This window comes from Acomys minous (genome assembly GCF_964271855.1).
Source record: "Acomys minous genome assembly, chromosome: 1".
NCBI classification, from domain to species: Eukaryota; Metazoa; Chordata; class Mammalia; order Rodentia; family Muridae; genus Acomys; species Acomys minous.
The window spans coordinates 54,313,383-54,333,579 of record NC_140483.1 but is presented as its reverse complement, the minus strand read 5'-3'; the positions used below and the strand labels follow the sequence as shown (position 1 = coordinate 54,333,579).

Here is a 20,197-nt window from a genome sequence, read left to right as displayed (position 1 = left end):
CGAGTGGGACATGGATGGGATGTAGGATGGCAGGAGGTTTACAGCACTTTGTTATAGGGGAGTTTACTGACCCCTTAGCTGGTACCCTGATAGCATTATTTCAAGAGAAATGGTGGAGGGAGAGGTAGGAGAATTTAAGGACAGACTTCACTTCCTTACTGAACTGTTTTTTTGTTTTTTTTTTCATCTGTGTGGATTCAACTGTCACGCTTTCCATTGTAGCAGAGCTATCCACGTATGCCTGAGACTGCTTTGTGGGACGTGGCTGTTCACTTAATCATCAGGCGGGCTGGGATCTGACTCAACATTAGCTATTACTTATACTTAGATCGGCCTTAACCAACAGAACCTCTGCGCTGCTGGAGAAAGATGCAGCGAGTCCTTGGTTTTACTGAAACATAAGGCGGCTTTGTGGAAAACCACCTTAAATCATGCAGAAGCAAGAAGACCAAGGAGACCAATGAGCCCTCACAGATCTTTGCAGCACACAGCCCAGCATCAAGCATGCTGAAGCCTAGCTGACAGTTACTCTAAATCCTGTGGCGTCCATGCAGCTGTCTAACTACCCACTTGTTTATCTGTCTAGCAGCTTGCATCAAACAAGTTTTCTACTTCTCTACTCATTAATGCACTTCAGAAACCCAGTGATTATGAAGTGCTCACTGTGAAGACTTCTCCTTAATATGCTGCCTTTTTATAATGATCTATGGCACTTATTTTTGTCAAAAGAGCATGCATTTTACATTATATTTTCAGTGGAGTTGTAAGATAGATGCTAATTAATGCAAATATTATATTCCTTGTGATTATCACCAGATGTCATTATCCAAACAATAATTACCATATGCTTGGCATTTATTTATGTATGTCAAGTACTCTGTTGGGTACTTATACATGCATATACACATAGAGGACATATAGATCTTGAGATAAATATTTTACCTGTAAGATGACTAAAATTTAGGATTTCATGTTTAAGGTCACATGATCAGTAAGAAAAAAATCGCAAGCTTAATATAAAATTTGTCTCCATCTTAACCACTACATATATTCTAACTACTCCCAACGTAAGACAGATAACTGAAGTGTTAGGGGTGGTCACGGGATAGCAAAACTCGATCAGGCATTTACTTGGATCACTAGAGGACACTGGGCATCACTTCTGCAGCACATCAACAGGCAGCTTTCTGTTGCCACTCCACTGGAGAGCAAAGGTCGTTTATGCATCCCTAGGGTCCCCTTGCACAGGAAAGTGGTCTCAGGTCAGATTTAATTTGTATCTTCTCTGTCACTTCTGCACCAAACCTCAGTAGCCACTGACATTTGGGATTCAGAAGTGTGAAAAAGCACTGAGGTTAGTTCCCAGCCTTCAAAAAGCCTGCAAACCAAAACACACTTTGCTTGCAGAAGTGGCGTGCTCCTAATAAGAGCAGCAGGGCTTTGACAAGATGGGCGTGTAGGATGTGCCACATAACCTAACAGAACCCTTCCACAATTTCCAACGAGAAATCAGTACGGATTGGGAGAAAACCAAGTGTGCTTAGGTGTCAGCTGAGGGCAGCCACAGGAGCCTTTGACACGGTTTACATGTGGCAGGTGGGTCACTCTTTCTGTAACGCTCTGTTACAGCATCTTCCTCCTTGGAAAACTTACAGAGGAACTACCAGGTCCCATAATAATCCTAGGTGTGACCTTCTGGAAAGGAAAGCTTTGCACAGGACTGCAGATACCACTCCCCTGCAGTCAGGGGAAGAGGAAGTGCCAGATGAGTCTCTCTAAGTAGGACCACAGTATGGAGCTACCTGGCTGAGGTCAGAGCGTTCTCTACTCCTCGGGGAGGAGAGAGGTACAGAGAGAACAGGGAGGTACAGACCCCAATAGAGGTCACTCCACACATGGATGCAACCAAGACCTTCCATGACCACCGAGAACTGGCTGGACCATCTGCATCTCAGCCACTAAGATTAGACCAGCAAGAAATACAAATGGTACTTCTGCTTTTAGGACTCAGAGTTGAAGTTGTCAACTAGCTGGCTCCCCAAGGCTTAGGCACTGGGGTCAATTTGGCAACCCTTGCTTCCCGATCACAGGAAGTCCCGCTTCTTTGCAATGTCCCCTGGCAATTGCTCTTTGGTCTTATTGATTCCAAGGGAATGCTTGCTTTATAGGGATGCAAAACCATGTAGACTGTAGATGATTCTGTATCAAAATGCAGAGATCCATGGAGTGGGGCTGTGGGACGGATATATCCGTGTCTACCTCCTACCCATGAGGCAGATGGGAAAACTCCTTCCTCGGTGCAGAAGAAATCCTGCCAAGAGCCACAGTTAAAGAGGAAACGCAAAATTCTTGTGCCTACCTGGATGAAAATTAGCCCCAAATATTTTCCCAGGTCAGTGGCAGATGGACCTGTCAGCCAGTTTTAGAGAACTTCATTTAATGACTCCACTGAAGATTTAGTTTACGATATGAACTACAAAGCCAGGTATGGTGGCCCACATGTTTAATCCCAGCACCCAGGAGGCAGAGACAGGAGGAGCTCTGTAAATTCGAGGACAGCCAGGTCTCCAGAGCGAATTCCAGGACAGACAGAGCTATATAGTGAGACCCTGTGTCCAAAAAAAAAACCAAAACAACAACAAAATCCCCAATCAAATAAACAAACAAACAAAACAGATGAACTACAATGTGTGTGAACTATCCATATCAAGAGGCTATCCAGCATGGAACTTGGAAGAAGCTTCTGAAAGCTCCTTCCATTCAGGGATCTTGAGGCGAGGAGTCAAGATCGTGGCGCAAGAGTAAAGCCACAGGTGCAGGTTTCCTAACAGAGAGAGATTACAGGGATTGCTTCCTTGTCAGAACACTGACGTTGCAGGCTGCTAAGAACCAGACGCAGAACACCGGTGTTTTTGTAGCAAGCAGGGTTTAACGCACTGTTACGCCACACCTGCTACTATTCCTGCAATCACACAGGGAAACCTCAGGGCAGGACAAAAGCCTTTCCTGGCCAATGACAAAGACAGACACAGGTGGGGTGGGGCGGGGTGGGGTGGGGTTGCTTAGCCTTGTTCCATTTTCAACCTGCCCCTAGAGAGGTCTTAAGAACTGCTGGATGTGGTCTGCAGGAGGAATTTTTCTTCAGGGTGAAAATGCGGAGAATTTCGACATAAGGAGTCAAGTGAAGGCAAAATGCTGACTTGAAAGTGAACAGCAAGGAAGTGGGGATTTTGAGGGATTCTTAAGGAGTCGGCTTCCCTGCTTGGCCACAACCCAGGGTATTATCAACCTCTATGTGCAGAAAAGGCAAAGGTTTAGTTGTTCCTGGACCCTGCAGAGCCACTTAGTAGAGATACATAAAATAATTCAAAGAGGTGGTAAAGTAGTTTTGTTGGAGAATTAATAAGGACATATGAAGGATTCTAGGAGCTATGCTTTTCATGTGTCTGAAATATGATTATAATGCTGAAGACTAGGTAAACGTGAGGAGAAAGATCACATACTTTGCTGTGTTCTCATTTGTTTGTTTTTTTCTTCTTTCTTTCTTTCTTTCTTTCTTTTGGTTTTTTAAGACAGGTTTTCCCTTGGACTCACTTTGTAGACCAGGCTGGCCTTGAACTCAGAGAACCGCCTGCCTCTGCCATCCTGAGCATTCATTTGTCTGTTTCTTAGATCACCTCCCCTTAGCAGTTTACACAGTTATAAGGCAAGCTTTTCAGGTTAATGCTGCTCTGTTCACTCCCTAGAAATTTCCACTTAGGATCTTGTTTTCCACATTAGGTAGAAAAGATGAATTCTCTTTCAAATGTCTGCCTTATGGGTCTTTCCCCCACATGTAAGAACATGGGGAGCACAAAAGCTGTCAAATCTCACAAACCACACCACATTAATTCTTGCTCTATAGCCTCTATATGAAAATCAAATGAGGTTGACACAGACGTACATGCTTACAATGATGTCCCTCCTGAGCTGACCCAGAGGGACCACAAGTTTGAGCCCAGCGGAAGCTACACAGCAAGACCCTGTCTCAAAATACCAACAAAAACAAGGTACGAGAAAAACGGGTTAATACAGCAGGACAAAATAAAGTTGCCCCATGTGGTAGAAATAGCACAAGCTGTGGAGGTCTAACACAGACCACAGGCTTACAGAAGTCAGAGCAGGCAAAGAAAGCCGCAGCTGTGTTTTGCTGGATCCTAAAGTTTTATTACACATGAGTCACAGGGAGAGCAGTTTGCAGAGCATTTGTAAGTCACCCTTCTGGCTCTTTCAACTACCTTTGTTTGCTACTTCCATCTCCCTCACATGCCTCCTCCACACACCGGAAGGTGGCTTCCAATCCCATTGCTTCACTGGACTCTCACAAGGGCTAGCAAAGACCGATACGCTAATCTATGCTAATATATATGCTAATCCAATTAGGGCATTTTAGGTACACCTTTCTGACTTCTGGGTTGCATCAGACACTGTCAGTCATTCCTAGAAATTCTTCCTTTTGTTCGCCCTAGTGACAGCGTTCTTTTCCTATTCCTCCTTGTCCCAATGCCTTCCTCTTTCTCTGTTTATGCACTAAATTCTGGTCATTCATTCCATGTGTCCCTTGACTTTACTTGTTGATTTAACAGTGCAGGGGACTGAACCCAAGTTTGTGTTCTACCACTGTGCACAATCCACCGCATGACCCACTCCCCCACTTTTGAGACAGGAACTTATTGAACAGCTCAGACTAACCTTTTACTCACTATGTATGTAGCCCAGGCTGGCCTAGAACTTGAACTCAGAATCTTCCTGCCTCAGTTTCCCAAGTCCTGGGATACAGATATGTACTTCCACACCCAAATTGACTTTCTCCTATAAGTTCTCCTAAGAGTCTCACCTACTCTGCTGCGATAATAGGACAGTATCTCCTTATACAGAGTTTGAAATAAAGTAGAAAGGTTTGGTCAACATACCAGTTGTTGACTCTGAATCATCATGTCCATATGAAAATACCTTCTCCCAAACAGAGAGGTTAGAGGTAACTACAGTACATATCAGGAAAGAAAAAGAACATTTGCTAAGTGTTTTCTTCATTTTATTAGAAGTTCTAGCTTTGGGCATTTACCTGCCAGTGACCAGTCTGCCTAAGAGTCTACCTAATATTTTAACCCAGTGGCTCTGGTACCTGGGAAAGACAGACCAGCAACTTGTTAGTGCCTTCTTTAGCTTAACAATAATAACTCATATAATCTGGGAGTGGTGGTGCACACTTTTGATCCCAGCACTTCTGAAGCAGAGGCAGGTGGATCTCTGTGAGTTCAAAGCCAGCCTGGTCTACAGAGTGAGTTCCAGGACAGCCATGAGTACACTGAGGAGTTCTGTCTTAAAAAACCAATCAATAAGGCTGGGCGTGGTGGTGCATGCCTTTAATCCCAACACTCTGGAGGCAGAGGCAGGTGGATCGCTGTGAGTTCGAGGCCAGCCTGGTCCACAAAGTCCAGGACAGGCAAGGCTACACAGAGAGACCCTGCCTCCAAAAAAGAAAAGAAAAGAAAAGAAAAGAAAAACCAATCAATAAATCAATCACATATATTTACTTGCTAAATAGAAGTCAATCCTTTACAACGCTCCCGATGTATTTCTGCAAAGTTTCCCTATACAGTGGCTCAGAGCAGGTTAAAACGGCATGTCGGGAGCCAGATCTGCTGTAACTGTGTATAAAATTACTTGACCTACCGTAAGAGCCTCTTAAGACTATGAAACCTCTCACCATTTCTGGGTGAAATGTTGCTGCTGTTGCCCAAGGAAGACTGTGCGAGCCAACGAGCACCGTCGTTTTGAAGAGTTTAGTGCAGAAGTACTGTTGAGCTAACACATCACCCGAGCGAGCGTCGTCTCTAATAAGGGCGCCTGAAAGACACTCTCTAACCACTCTTCAATCCCAGATGGTAGTCAAACATAAGGTCACTAAATTTTCCTGTCATGCACTGGATAGTGGGATTTAATTAAATAGAGGCTTCTCTAGTTACTCAATTATGGGTTGAAATTTAATATAGTGCAACTGCGTCTGCTTTTTACATTTATAAAATATGCAATGTACCCTTACAGGGGGCAGAATTTATGCTCCAGTGGCCCAGAAACAGCACATTTAAAAGTATTACATGGCTATCTTTTCCCCATGAAACAGGTCCTTCTCCTTAGACACATGGTGCTGCTTCTTAGGAAGGCAAGCCATGAGGGACTAGCAGAACTGTCTTGAGTTGTGGGGGGGGGGGGGGAAGATGCCTAATCCATTCTCACATCCTAGACAGAGCCCGGCACTATACAAGGTAACCTTTCATTTGAGCCCTCCCTTCACCCAAAGCACAGCCCATACATTCTTTCCTAATGTAAAGATTTCCAATAACAGCATAAAACTAGCAGTTAATAATAGGTCCCAGCATGTAAATTACAGTGGTCTCCAAAAATAAAGCTTCATGGGGGAAAAATTTGCAAGTTACCACTGTGAGGTAGACACAGTAAAAGAACAGTGTCCTCACACCACGGAAATCTGGATGTCTCGGCGAAACTGGCAGACACAAATACCCAGAACGCAATCCTCAGAATTTTTTTTGTTTTTTGTAAAGTGTAACCCAAGACGTGCCTTCTCCCTACCTCGCCTCTCTGTCTCCCCATCCCCACCCGACCTTCCAATTAAATAGCCAGAGCTTGTTCATAAGCCTAATTTTCTTTTACACTGCTAGAGAAACGGAAGACAAAGGCGTAGCCCATTATCTTCCTAGCGCCTTACCTAGGGTGACCAGAAGCCGTGGTTTCTTTGTGCAGGAGAATGCTTGCTAAGGATTTTGAATACCTGCTCCCCCAAAAGCCCTCCAGACCATAAGTAGTAGCCCCTCCCCCACCAAGATTCTTCCTCTTCCCTTATCAATCCCACCAAGGAGCACAGGGTAGGTTTGTCCAAAGGGATCCATTAAGAAATTCCATGGAAGAGAAAGTTCACTTGTCTCTATAATCCAGGGAAGTTGGGTCTTCAGTCCCGCCGTGGGGGAGGGGAAGAGCAGTGATCTGGCCCTGGAGGGCATTGTAATTTTTTATAGACCTCTCGCCTTCATCTTTATTTCAAAACCAACCGCCTTCTTATCTTAAGTCATTTAGTTCATGCACTGCTTACTCTTGGTGAAATATCTTTGTTGAGGGCTCTGAAGGTTTTCACTTGAGAGAGCAGGACAGCTGAATGCCACATTGTGCACAGGGGTCAAAGGTCGGTGTCGGAGCAAAAGCCCCACTAATGCATTGTGAAAGACCTTCATTTTCACCAGCCAGTTTTCCATGCTTGTGAAAGTAAGCACGTCGCTCACCTATGACAAAGCTTTCAATAAGAGGAATGAAAGCAAAAAGGGGGTCTTAATTCTTAAGCAATAAGTGAATGGATGATGTAAAGACCTTATAAAGAAACCAGGTGTTCAGGGGAGGGAGAAGGCATGTTTGTGCCTCAGGCATCACATGCCTTGCACTCAAAGATAAAGAAGGCATTGCGAAGAGAATAGTAGGAAATTGAAAAGATTTAAACTTCTCAAACTCCCATCTACACACACCAGATTCACCACACAATTCTGAAAAGGAGACAGCCTGCGTTGGTTTAGAGAGTCACTGTGGAAGTTCTGGAGTGCCCGACAAATATGGCTACTTAATCATTTTTTCGCATCCTTTCCAAACTGTCCCACCCCCACGATGAAGCTCTCATCACCTCCTGGCGGGAAAACCCTCACACAGGGTAAAACTTAAGGCTCATGGAACCAATCACTGGTAAAGTTAGTCTTAGATCTCTGGGAGCTTCATGCCTTCGTTTCAGCACCAAAAATTTATCTCAGCAGGGCGCGGTGTCTGGCGCACGCCTTTAATCCCAGCACTTGGGAGGCAGAGGCAGCAGGATCCTGAGTTCAAGGCCAGCCTGGTCTACAAAGGGAGTCCAGGACAGCGAAGGCTACACAGAGAGACCCTGTCTAAAAAAAAAAAAAAAAAGTACTCCAATATGGCTGGATATAAGACATTGGCTGGGCATAATCTTAGTGGGACATCAACTCCTTCCCTGCCTCTCTGGAAGGTCACTGTACGGTGCTGTCTTTCAAAGTTTCTGCCTGAAGGTCAGAGATAGCATACTTGTTAATTAAGCACTGTGGAGACTGAGGCAGGAGAATCACAAGGTCATGGCCACCCTGGTTTATATGTCTCCATCTCAAACAAACAAAGATGACTCCTCCATTTCCTCCTCCAGTGAAGAGCAAGGCCAGTTTTTGTTATCTACAGATACATACCTTCAGGGGAAAGACAAGTTTGAGAACACAGGAAATGAATGGCTAGAAAATGACTTTGATATGAACAAGATTTTCTTGGGCAACTGTGAACAAAAATCTGTTCTGAGGCTTTGGGATCAGTCTGAGCTTTTGGTATAATCCTTAAAGAAGTCAGAGAGGAAGGAAGAATGAAATTAAAAGAGAAAGTTAATCAAAATCAAACTGGTTTTGTTTCTAGAGAAGGCTCCTTCCTGCCATTGGCAGGAACAAAAGCCATCCTGCTTGCCCATCTACTATGAGGCTCTAGTGCAGGGTAGATGACGGCCTCTGCTCAGTTTCCACCACAGCCTCCGGCACTCCAAAACATCTCTGCTTGCCTTTCTGAGACTTGGGGAGAGCAAAGTCCTAATGGGGCACTCTTTGGTGGTGGCTTTGGACATCAACCAAGTGTCAGGGTTGTGTAAATATGAAATTACACAATTATCGCTCCAAAGAAGTTGAAAAATGAATGCACTAAAAATATGTCCTCTCTTCCCACTTGAGGGGATGAGAAATATACTCGAACAAAGACCAAACCTTGTAGTTCCCAATCTCATGTTAAAGAGGAGGAACCCTTTCACCTGGTCTTTGAGCAGGGATCAAAGTGTGTAAAACCCCGCTTTGCTTGGGTCCACCTCCCACTCCCTCCTCCTCTCCTCCCTCCAGGAACACTCTGAGTTGGAGCATTTTCGTTCAACACGAAAGCACAGCAAGTCATCTGGTACCTAGAGTGTAGAAAGGTCCTTACGTGTAAAACTCCTCACAGCCACAAGTCCTTGTAACAGCAAATTATACAGAAAGGCGCCAGCGAAGCTCAGTGCCTGCAGCTCAGAATCCTAGAACCCACAGGGGTTTCTCCTGCTTTTCCAACACAGCCCTCCACGCCCATATCCACAGCACACAATATCCACCGTTGGCTTTAAAATAGGACAGGGTTTTTAATGGTGTGAGGCAATGTGAAAGCAATGGCTTTATAGAAGTTTTTAAAATCTCCTCTAAACTTTTAAGGGTTGTTTGTTTGTTTTTGCTTGGGTCAAGTTTTCTTAGCAATTTGCCTTTTTCAAGGTTGCTGTTTTCCCCAATGTAGTTTTGATTTAAAAAGTAACTTTCTTGTGGGGCGGTGGTGGTGCATGGCTTTAATCCCAGCACTGGGGAGGCAGAGGCAGGTGGATCCCTGTGAGTTCCAGCCCAGCCTGGTCTACAATGCTAGTTCAGGACAGCCAAGGGCTACACAGAGAAACCCTGTCTTGAAAAAAAAAAAAAAAAAAGAAGTAACTTGCTTTGTGTTTAATAATTAAACTATACAATCGGGCATAAAGAGGTTTGGAAATGCACCAGATCTTGGGAAGGAGTTCCTGTGCTGGAAGGAGCAGAGATGCATGCACGCGCACCAGAGCGCAGCCTCTCAGCAGCTCAGCTCGAGCAGAGGAGCAAGGGGTGTGTGCAGATGGCTCCGCAGCATCGGATGCTCAGGCCATTTCTTCTCTTCCTCCTCTCCTCTAAAGAAAATATTTTTAATTTTTCTTTTTTGATGTGTCTTATATAGCTTAGGCTGGGCGAGAACTCCTGATCCTCCTGCCCCACCTCCCACGTGCTAGGATTACAGAGGTATGCCACCTGCCTGGACATGCAGAAAACCATTTCAGGATGGCAAGCGCGGCATCCATGGCTCCACTGCCATCCCCTGTTGCTTTCCATTTATCCTTCCACGCTTCACCTCTGAGTTTCCCTGCTCAATGCAAAGGTCAGAGGTGGGAGCAAGGATATGAGGCGGACAGAAATATTCTGATTACTCTTGAATCTTTGGGCTGAAGTCATATAATCAGTGATGCTGTATTTGGATGTATTATTTTGCTGGCAGAAGTGCTCTGACTTAAAATCAGCTAGATTGAATTTATAAAACAAAGACAAAGTGAAGCCAAGGCTCGCCAGAGCAGATGGATATTTGAAACCCAGACACCAAATCCAGGCCTTCTTTTGGGACGCTCCTATGAGCTCAATGCTTTTCTGGAACAGCAACACTTTCCCCAAAGGTTGGACACTCTGGGGGATCAAAGCCACTTCTACAATGATTAGCTCTGTGCAAATTCCCAGAATTAGTTACCAGGGAAGCTCTCATAGCAGGTTGTGCATAAGTAAGCAGTCATACCCTCCCTCCTGCAGGGGCTCATGGTTAAGTTCCTCAAACCGAAGACTTGGTCTCTTTCATGCCCTGGGGTTTTGAGGTCAGGGGTGGAGTTTGATAGAAGCTTCTAGGAGGCAGTAGCATGCAAACGATTCCTCCAGACCACAGTTTTGCCTGGGAGTTCCTACAAAAATCTCAGAACAGAAAGCCACCTAGGAGGTAATGGCAAATAGGAGGATTGCCTATATAGGCTGAAAGCAATTTCTATAAATAGTGTGTGTGTGTGTGTGTGTGTGTGTTGGTGGAACAGGTTCTATTACTGTACCTCCTCCATATTTAATTTCTGAGAGTGGAGAGGGAGGATTCCTAATAACGAGATGAGGAAAATTAATGAATTAACATGCTGCTCATGCTAGCTCCAAGGCAATCATTCTAAAATGCGTCTTGACTGCCGATAACCGAGCCTTTGTGAGCTGTACACATTCAGAGCCACCTTCCTGGGAGAAGGTTGCTTGCTGTCTTCTCTGAGGTCAGCTCAACGTGACCTAGAGGGGAATCTGTTGACCCCAAATATTAGAGGACCCACTCATGGGGGCTGGGTGCTGAAGGGAGCTCTAAGTCCTGGAAGAAGACAAGAGTCACATTGAACAGGATGGTGACTGGGTTGACAGCCACAGGGAACTGCATGGGGGGATGGTAACTTGGAACTTATAAGATATATTGTAACACAATATGAGACCGGGATTTCAAGAAGGAGCCTTTTCCAGACAGGAGCAAGGGGTGAGGGAAAAAGATCTAGAATGTGTGCCCAGAAACACTGTTGCCGTCTCAGCCACTGAGCCTAGCAAAATAGTCTAGAAACTCAGGACACCGGGAGTAAAATCCCAGTGTTTTCACCTTAAGGGCACTTTGGTAATATCCTGTTGTCTGTGTGCTGGGGATTGAGGCCAGGGCCTTTTATGTTAGGTAAGCGCTGACCACTGAGCAATTAACTCCAAACCTTTGGATTTAAAGTCGTTAAAACCCTACTTTTAAACTCATGCCGTTGGCAGACCACCAGGATCAAAACCTGACTGTCTAGTACAGTATTGTGAAAGAATCTAAAATAATGTGGGGAAATGTTCCAAGCCTGAAAAGTCACTTTCTCACACAGAAAGCCGATGTGTTTATAGGAGCATATGCAAGTGTCCTGGGCCCACTGCCACAGAGCCTCAAGAACGGGGGCCTAGGACACTGAGAACTCAAGAGTGGGAAGGCCTTTATGACAGCATTCTGTATGCATTGCCTATTGATCCCAGGACCCCATAAACCCTCTTTAAGGTATATCTGGGACCCAGACACTCCCTCCCCTCCCCCCCCCCACTCTCTCCTTTTTTTTTAAAATGGTTTTTCAAGACAACGTTTCTCTGTGTTAGCCTTGGCTGTCCTGGACTTGCTTTGTAGACCAGGCTGGCCTCGAACTCACAGGGATCCACCTGCCTCTGCCTCCCAAGTGCTGGGTTTAAAGGCATGCGCCACTGCTGTCACCACCCAGCTTTTGCCAGAAACTTTCTGAACTCTCTACAGACTTCTCTGCAGTTTTCATCTGAACACTCATTGTTTCCTTAATATACTGCCCCTTAGCCTGGGCATAAATGTTCCCTCTTAGTTAAGATTTGCTTGCCTTCAGTTTCCAGCTACTATTACTCCTGATACAGGGATCAGCACTTAACTCCGAGGCAGGTTAATCTCATTCTACCAAGGAGCTGAATAAATGGGTGGACTTCCATTTCCTTTGTAGTGATTAACACAATTCTTCACATGAGGTAGGTCATTAATAACTGCTTAACTGCCAGTAGTCATTAATAGCGTCCATCCTGCGTACCTGTCATATTGCAGCAAACAGGATTTGGCTCAAGCTGTGGTGGCTAGAGGGGAACACGTCTGTGATGCTCTCATGCTTTTGAACAGTTGGTCCCTAAGCGGTGCTGCTGTTTGGCGAGGCTTAGATGGCGCAGCCTTGCTGGAGGAAGTACACCACCGCGGTGAGGGAGGGGCTCTGAAATTAAAAGCCTGGTGCCACTTCCAGTTTTTTCTCTCTGTATTTGTGTTTGAAGACGAGAGCTCTGTTTTCTGTTCCCGCTACCATGCCTGCTGCAGGCTGCTGAGTTTCGCTGCCATGCCGGATCCTGTTCCCCTGGAACTGTATGCCCACCTGTCATGACAGACTCTTACCTTCTGGAACCATATACACAAACAAACTCCTTCTTTTATTATTTTTATTTTTATTTTTTTGGTTTTCGAGACACGGTTTCTCTGTGTAACAGCCCTGGCTGTCCTGGACTCCCTTTGTGGACCAGGCTGGCCTCGAACTCAGAGATCTGCCTGTCTCTGCCTCCTGAGTGCTATGACTAAAGGCGTGAGCCACCACACCTAGCCAAATTCCTTCTTTTATAAGCTACTTTGGTCATGGTATTTATCACAGCAACTGATACACAATTTAAATGTGACCCGACACAGGATAAACAGACATCTGAATCTGTCACATTATATGAGCTCCTGTCATGTATTCTGCCAGTGTTTTTTAGTCACCATCACAAGATCATTACCAAATGTCACACCTATATCACTTGAATAAAGGTCTTTGGACCTGGCAAGCTATGACTGGACAAAGCTAGCACTATATCATGAGGGAATATGGAAAAAACAGACATAAATAGACTCGTTAGAAAGCAACTTCTCAGGAGGTTGGGGAATCTCATTAGCAGCTTTTTTTTTTCTAATAGAAGTGACCATCCCCAAAGGGATCTTGCTTATTCTCAAGTTTGTAGATAGCTGCAAGTCCCACAGTCTTACATATGGTAGAAAGGAACGGTTGCATCACTATCATCCTCCTCAGTAGTTGCAAGGAGAAAGCAAGAGAACACTCATAAAGCACCTGGCTCGGTCCCCAGCAAATGCAGGTGAATAGACCATTCCCTTTGTCTGCTTCATTGAGACCACTAACCTGTTATGCAAATGGCACCTGCAGTAATACACTAAGTAGGAAGTGTAGTTTGTAATACACACACACACACACACACACACACACACACACACACACACACACACAGTGCCTTCTGTCTGCCCATGGGTTGCATCAATCATTTCTTGACTGAGCTCAACATTTCAGGACCAGTGACCAAGCTGTTGTATATTCTGTGCATATGCATGCAAAGAGGGAAGTGGGGACAAAGAATTTTGATGTTTCTTCCTTTTCAATATTTTGTCCCTGACCAGGTATGGCAGCACTCACCAGTAATCTCAGCACTGGGGAGGCCAACACAGGAAGACTGTGAGTTTGAGGCCAGCCTGAGCTACCTAATGAGATCTTACTTCAAATTCTCCTTTTCTTTTCTCAGAGATGAACAGAGCCGGAAGAAGCCTTCTAAGAGCTAAAGCATCGCCCATTAGTTGAGCATTTCCAGGAAGTCCCTGAAGTTGGAATTATCTGACTGTGCTTTACTGTCAGGGACAAGGACAGCTTCTCATTTCCTGAGTTTAACTAGAGATGACACTGGTCTCTAGGCCCTAAAAGAACAAGCCAGTGGCATCATGTAAGGCTTCCAGATGTCCTGTGTCACATCATGCTAGGAGGGAGCTCTTCAGATTGGGTAGGGGAAAAATAAAATCAGTCACCAGTCTCAAAGGATTCTGCCTCAGAGGCAGAGTGACTCTACTCATTCTTTGGTCCCTATGAGTAAAGAAGCTTCTCCGATAGAGGACCCAGGCAGACAGTGGGAAAGATGAAACCCCTCATGACCCTCCCCTCTTCCAACATAAAATCATGTCTCTCTAGAAAAGTCTTATTTTTTCTCTTCCAGGTGTAGTTTAAATGCCACCTCCCCTATGAAGCCATCCATAGCCCTTCCAAGGATGGTGCCTCCAAAGTTGGCCCTGACTGTATGCATCTCACACTTCCTCAACATACTGTGCCCTTCTGCCATTATTCACCCTTGAATCCATTAACTTTAAATTTTTTTAACTTAAAAATTATTATTATTATTATTATTATTATTATTATTATTATTATTATTAATGTGTATTATATAAGTACAGGTATATGCAAGCCAGGTGAGTGCAATACACAATGTGCTAGTAAAGGTCAGAGGTCAACTTTTGGAAGCTGATTCTTTCCTTCTACCTTGGGATCCAGGAATTGAACTCAGTTCATCAGGCTTGTGTGTCAAGCGGTTTTAAAGTCATGGCCCATCTCACTGGCCTGCGTATATTAACTTGTCTGTTTTCATTGAAGGACTACAAGCTTCTGAAATATGGGATCTGCTCCTGCTTGCTGCACAAGTGAGTGCTATATTCCCAGTTGCATGCCTGATACCTGATGTGCTCACTTGAGTCTGAAGAGTAAGTGAAAGGCTGGATAACTTAAAATCTAGGTTCTTTGGGATTCAGCTGTTTCTCTGGCTCCAGCATAGTAATTGGCACAGAGTTAGTTAATCACGCACAATAAATGCTGAATGAATATTTCTGCTGGAAAAAACAGATCAAGTTTTAAGAAGAGATCTGTATTTATTTAAGTTGCCATTAAAACGTAAGTATACTATAAATAATGCAGAATTTAGACTATTAGAAATCTAAAGGTAGGCAATTAAGATCAAAGATTCTAAGTCACGGGGCTGTTTGGACTATTATACTGATAAGCTCCATCCTTAGAACCCCAGCAAGCTGGAGAGGTGGCGCACACCTTTAACTCCAGCACTTGGGAGGCAGAGGCAAGCAGATCTCTGAGTTCAAGGCCAGCCTGGGGAGGGGGTAGGGAGGAAAGAAAGAAAGGAAAGGAAGAAACACAATCTAAAGAGTTGGGAAGTTTCTTGTGGGTGAGAGGAGCCTAAACTGGTCCATGCTTGCCCTTGGGTAAGCAAGCTTGTGTTTAAAGCACTCTGCTTTCCACATTACCTCACTGTCCTCACCACGTCACAGAGAAAGAAACCGACGCAGTGCGGGGACTTACAAATCAGCTCAGTTGACTCCAAGTGTACAAATATTCTCTTCCACCTTCCTGCCAGAGTCCGAGGCTAACCCGAAGCCTGTGCCAAGAGGCCTCCACTTGGCTTCAACTTCAGGGCCTTCAGCACATGGCATCTCCAGGGGCCTGGACTGGTGCCAGCGGAATGGCCTCCTGTGACTACGGTAGTTAGAGGCAGACCAAGGTGTGATGACGCGCCAGTCCCTCCACTGTGATCTTGGACATGCCTACTCACCCTCAACCTCTTTCTTCATTTGTGAGATGGGATGATAATAATAATAATAATAATAATAATAATAATAATAATAATAATAATAATAATAAATATAATAATAAATATAATAATAATAATAATAACTCCACATGGCCCAGAAGACTCAATGGGTGTCCATAAAGCCTTTAGCCTCCGCTGTGCTTCAGAGTGCCAGGGTATAGTGAGAAAAGGTGACTTGGGGGAGGCGAAGGGGGGCGGGGAGAGGTCTGCTACTGCACTCAGCTCTCCTGTTGTTAGCTTGCTTCCTGCTCAGCTCATCCCTCCTTTCTCCCTGCGTGCTTCTAAGCCAGGGCAGAGCCCTTGCAGGAAGAGGTTAAGCCTGCAAATGAGGTTTGCCTGTGGTGTGCATGTCTAGCCTCATAAAACCCCTTAACGAGAAGCAGCTCGTTGGCTCTGCTGTCCCTAGGCAATTGTCCTCTCACAGAGGCTGCATCTGTGCCAAACCAAAACTCTGTCCGAGGGAGTTGCCCTGTGGCTCTGTGGGTGTGAGGCACATGCAGTGGGCAGGTATCACCCACCTGTTCCCAGGCTATATCCGAGGGCCACTTCCAAGGGGAGTGTAGGTAGGCTGTAGGGGATACATGCTTGGACTTCAGACTTCCTATTTGAAAGGCAGAGGAGAGAATAGTTCTCTCCAGGGGGGCCCTATTGCTTGGGGGGGGGTGCAAGACAATGCTTGGGGACACATCCTTCCATGGCAGAGGCCGTAGTGCTGGGCATCTGCTCTAGGGCAAGGAGGCATGGGGCTGAGAGTAGATCAAAAGCTGGTCGCAAAGCATGTGAGGGCCAATTAACTCATCCTCCTTATAGCCTCACGTCCTCCCTGTGAGATCTCCTTCTGAGCTTGAGGGAGCCTGAGCAGGCAGGGAAAACATCTCTTTGATCCTCTACGGGCTTCAGCTAAACATCATTTCCAGGAAGTTTCTAGTTGTCCCCAGAGCAGAGGCATGGATGGGCTGAGCTCCCTCCCCCTCTGTGGACCAGAGCCAGGCTAGTTAAGCTTTATAACTGAAGTGTAGCAATTTGAAGAAAGACCCACACTTTACAACATCTCCTCTCTCCTTGCCTACCAGCCAGGTCCCACCTGCAGATCTTGGGCTTGGATGGAGAGGAAACCACAGGCTTAGCCCTGACCCTCTGGGGAGGTGTAAGGAGACCTCTTTTCTCTCTCCTCCCCACCCCCCACTCAGCACACCTGCCCAGAAACTGAGCCAGGTGTGTACTCAACTGCTGTGCCTCCAGGATAGAGCACTCAGCTCACTCAACAACAGCCAACTGCCCTGGGGACAGAGTGACTTTTCTGAAACAGCATGGGACCAAAGAAGGGGAACAGGAAAAAAAAAAATCAACTGAGAAGAAACTTTGTACCCAGAGAGGGTGGCTGTTTGGGAAGAAGCAGTGATGGATGCTGGGAGTCACTTAGAGGATCGTCATGCCTTCTGGGGTTTAGGGACGGCAAGGATCACCACTCAGCGAGGTGGCAATGCTCCAATTCCCTCAGGGCACACCACAAGTGGAACCCGAGTTAGCAGTGCTGTTACAGCCTGGGGGCTATGAACCTCACCTTCCTCCCACCTTCTTCAGGAGGCACCAAGCAGCTGTGTACAACTTAGTCCAAGGTCTCACCCAAAGAATCCCCAGAGGCCCCTAAATGGACCCATTCTCCATTCACGAACAGCCTCACCAGTCGTGGGGACAATCCTGCCAGTCACTACACTCTGGAGGCTCTGCAAGTCTGCAGCCTGTGTACTGTATGGTTGGGGACCAAAAAAAAAAAAGTTTTGAGGCCTATGCCCACAGTTCTGCAGAAGAAAACAGGTCTCCTTCCCAAGCACTGACCAATTCTTGGCTCCCTCCAAGGAAACCATGGGGAAGCAGGAGCCTGTCTCTCTAGGGGGGCAGGGCTGGGTTACCCAGGAGAGCAGGGGCAGTAAAGCACACTGTAGGCGTGGCCACTGCACCTAGCACAGCGTCCTCTCAGTCCACTTCCGACCTCCAACTCTCCCAAATCACTCAAGTCTGAGGGAAGCCAATGTACATCTCATCTGCGGGGGTAGGGGGGCACGGGGGGGGGCGGTGGTGATAGCTTAGGATAGGAAGCTCTCAGAAAAATCCCAGCTCAGGCTGTGGTAATAATAGTCCACTTCTCTCAGTTGGATGCACTTTCCTAGCCAGCTCCAGGGACTTAGGGTGGTGGCCCGTGTGGTCACACTCATTTCTCCTTTGCAGCCTCCTCACAAGTCCTCACCTTATAGCAGAGAGCTGGACCTCACAGTGCAAATCACAGGACGCTCATTCCTTAGCCCTCCCCCCAGGCAGCTGTAGGGTCATAAATTCAATGGCCTTCTCCCTTCCCAAAGGTCTTATCTTTAGGTTTCCCATCACCTCCTATCCGGACATTGGTTGAGTAGGCCAGAGCTATAGGCCTCTCTCCAGGGTCCCTGAGGACCCTGACCTGGCTCTGCAGCCTCCGCAGCCGCAAACCACAGACCTCCGAGTTCAATCAACTTGTGCTATTGTCTCAATACGTCCAGGTCTCCCCGACTGGAAGCTCTCCTTCCAGGATCTCCTTTCCATACGTCTCCGGACCCCCCCCCCCCAGCCCTAAATAGCAGCAAGCCAAACCGGAGGCGGGGGGCGGGGGGCGGCAGAGGCTGGGGTGCTGGCAGTCCTCACTCTGGCAGAGGAGCCCGACCAAGACCCTCCTCCTCCTTGCGGACCCCACACCACCGCCCCGAGGCTGCAGAAGCAGAGGAGCTGGAAGCCGGTGCTAGTGGGAATACCTTAAACCACGCTTACCTGCGGGGGAAATTCGCTGTCCTTCCTGACCTGGGCAGGGGCAGATGAAGCATCTTCCCTGGCTCAAGCGTCCGTTCGGTGGGTGAGCACCCAATGCACACGGGACAGCCTTCGTTTGGCACGCGGGCGGGCACCCCAAATCGTAAGAGCCGCCGACCACGCGGAGAGGCGAACGCCGTACGGGTCGTCGGCCCTCCTCTCCCTTTTTTTTCTGCACAGCCGGCCTAGTACTTAGGGCTCCAGCTGTACTTAAAGCGACAGAGCCCAATTTCTCTGTCGCTGACTTCTGTCCCGAGCCCCAATGAAGCAGGCTGCCAGCGGGCTCTTTAACGCCCAGAGCAGGTAGACAAAGAGCAACCGCAGCCCCTACGTTTTTCCGTGGCCTCTGCGGCCTCGGGAGCCGGAAGGTGTGGAGGTGGTGTGGGCAGAGAGCTAAGACCTCTACCTGAGCTGCTCCTGAATTAACCCCTTGAATGCCAACAGCGGTCGGGTGGGCGGCTCGCCCAGCGCTGCAGGGGTTGAAGGGGGCGTGAGCAGCTGGGCATTTCCAGGTCTCTCGGGCAGGGCGCGGAGGTGGTGCACGGGTGGGTAGGGTTGAAGAGGCCTGGGCAGAGCCTCCCCGAAGAGAGGTCCTTCCTAGCCTACTCCTCGCCACTTTACTAGGCTTTTTACAAACTACTCATAATTGGCGTACCGAATATACAGTCATCCTTGAAACAAGATGAAGGTCAGAGGGGGCTCCATACTGCTAGTGGTTGGCCCTGGACCGTTATACTAGGAGTTGGGTATGACAACACGACCTCTCTCCATTCCAGATACCCTTAAAGGGTGGGGTGGAAACAGATTTCTGGTATTTGGCCCCGAGGTGAGCGGTGTGACTGCCGTGGAAGGGGCAGGTTCACAGTCCCCAAGCTAGGGTCCGCATCTTCATCCAGGAGGCATTTTCAGAGGACAGATGAAGGAGAAAGGCATCCCAAGACACCTGTCTTTAACTGAGGGCATGAAAAACAACAGGGCTCAAACCTTGGGGCTCTTCTGCCCTCAGGGCACCGCTGTGACAACCTATTTTAAGTCAAAGAAGAAAAAATGGTGTGTGTGTGTGTGTGTGTGTGTGTGTGTGTGTGTGTGTGTGTGTGTGTCCGCACACGCATAGAGCGCATAGACCCCTTTGGGGTCCAACTACCCTATCACTGGGGTTGCCAAAAATAATTGGAAACCACACAGATATTCACATTGCAATTCATAGCAGTTGCAAAGTTACAGTTATGAAGTAGCAACAAAAATAATTTTACGGCTTGAGGCCACTACAACGTGAGGAGCTGTTTTAAGGGTCTCAGCATTAGGAAGGTTGAGATGCACTGGGATGGGGAGCCGGGATGCTCCCCCTGTTCCCTTCAGTCCTCAAGCCTTAAAGGAAGAGGAGCCTCCATGGATGTGTCTCCAGCCAGATGTGAAGCATCTGGGCAGGCTAGGAAGGTGGCCCCACCAGGAGGTCAGCACGATGGCTCAGGCAGTATGACTTCAGCCTCTTGCTAAGCTTAGACCAAGTTCAATTCCCGATGGCCGTGGTGGAACAAGAGATTCTTGCAGCCATTCTCTGACATCCATACCCAGGCCATGGCACACACAACCACACACATACACATAAACATGTGTGCACACATACACCAAATAGAATAAACCAA

The 20,197-nt window shown here is 46.9% G+C and overlaps 1 protein-coding gene across 11 annotated transcripts in view; it reads right to left on the bottom strand.

Annotated features, from left to right (window-relative positions):
* The window catches only part of NAV1 (neuron navigator 1), a 260,939-nt gene that overhangs the window by 63,241 nt on the left and 177,501 nt on the right, over positions 1-20,197 (bottom strand). For 2 of the 11 annotated variants that reach the window (XM_084786370.1, XM_084786363.1), the window contains exon 1: positions 18,513-19,383. The exons of 7 other annotated variants lie outside the window; for them this stretch is intronic. In XM_084786370.1, the coding sequence (XP_084642496.1) occupies positions 18,513-18,565 (53 nt within the window). In that variant the 5' untranslated portion in view covers positions 18,566-19,383. Of the gene's footprint in view, positions 1-18,512; positions 19,385-20,197 lie in introns of those variants that run through there. 2 more of the 11 variants (XM_084786362.1, XM_084786371.1) reach the window with 2 other exon arrangements.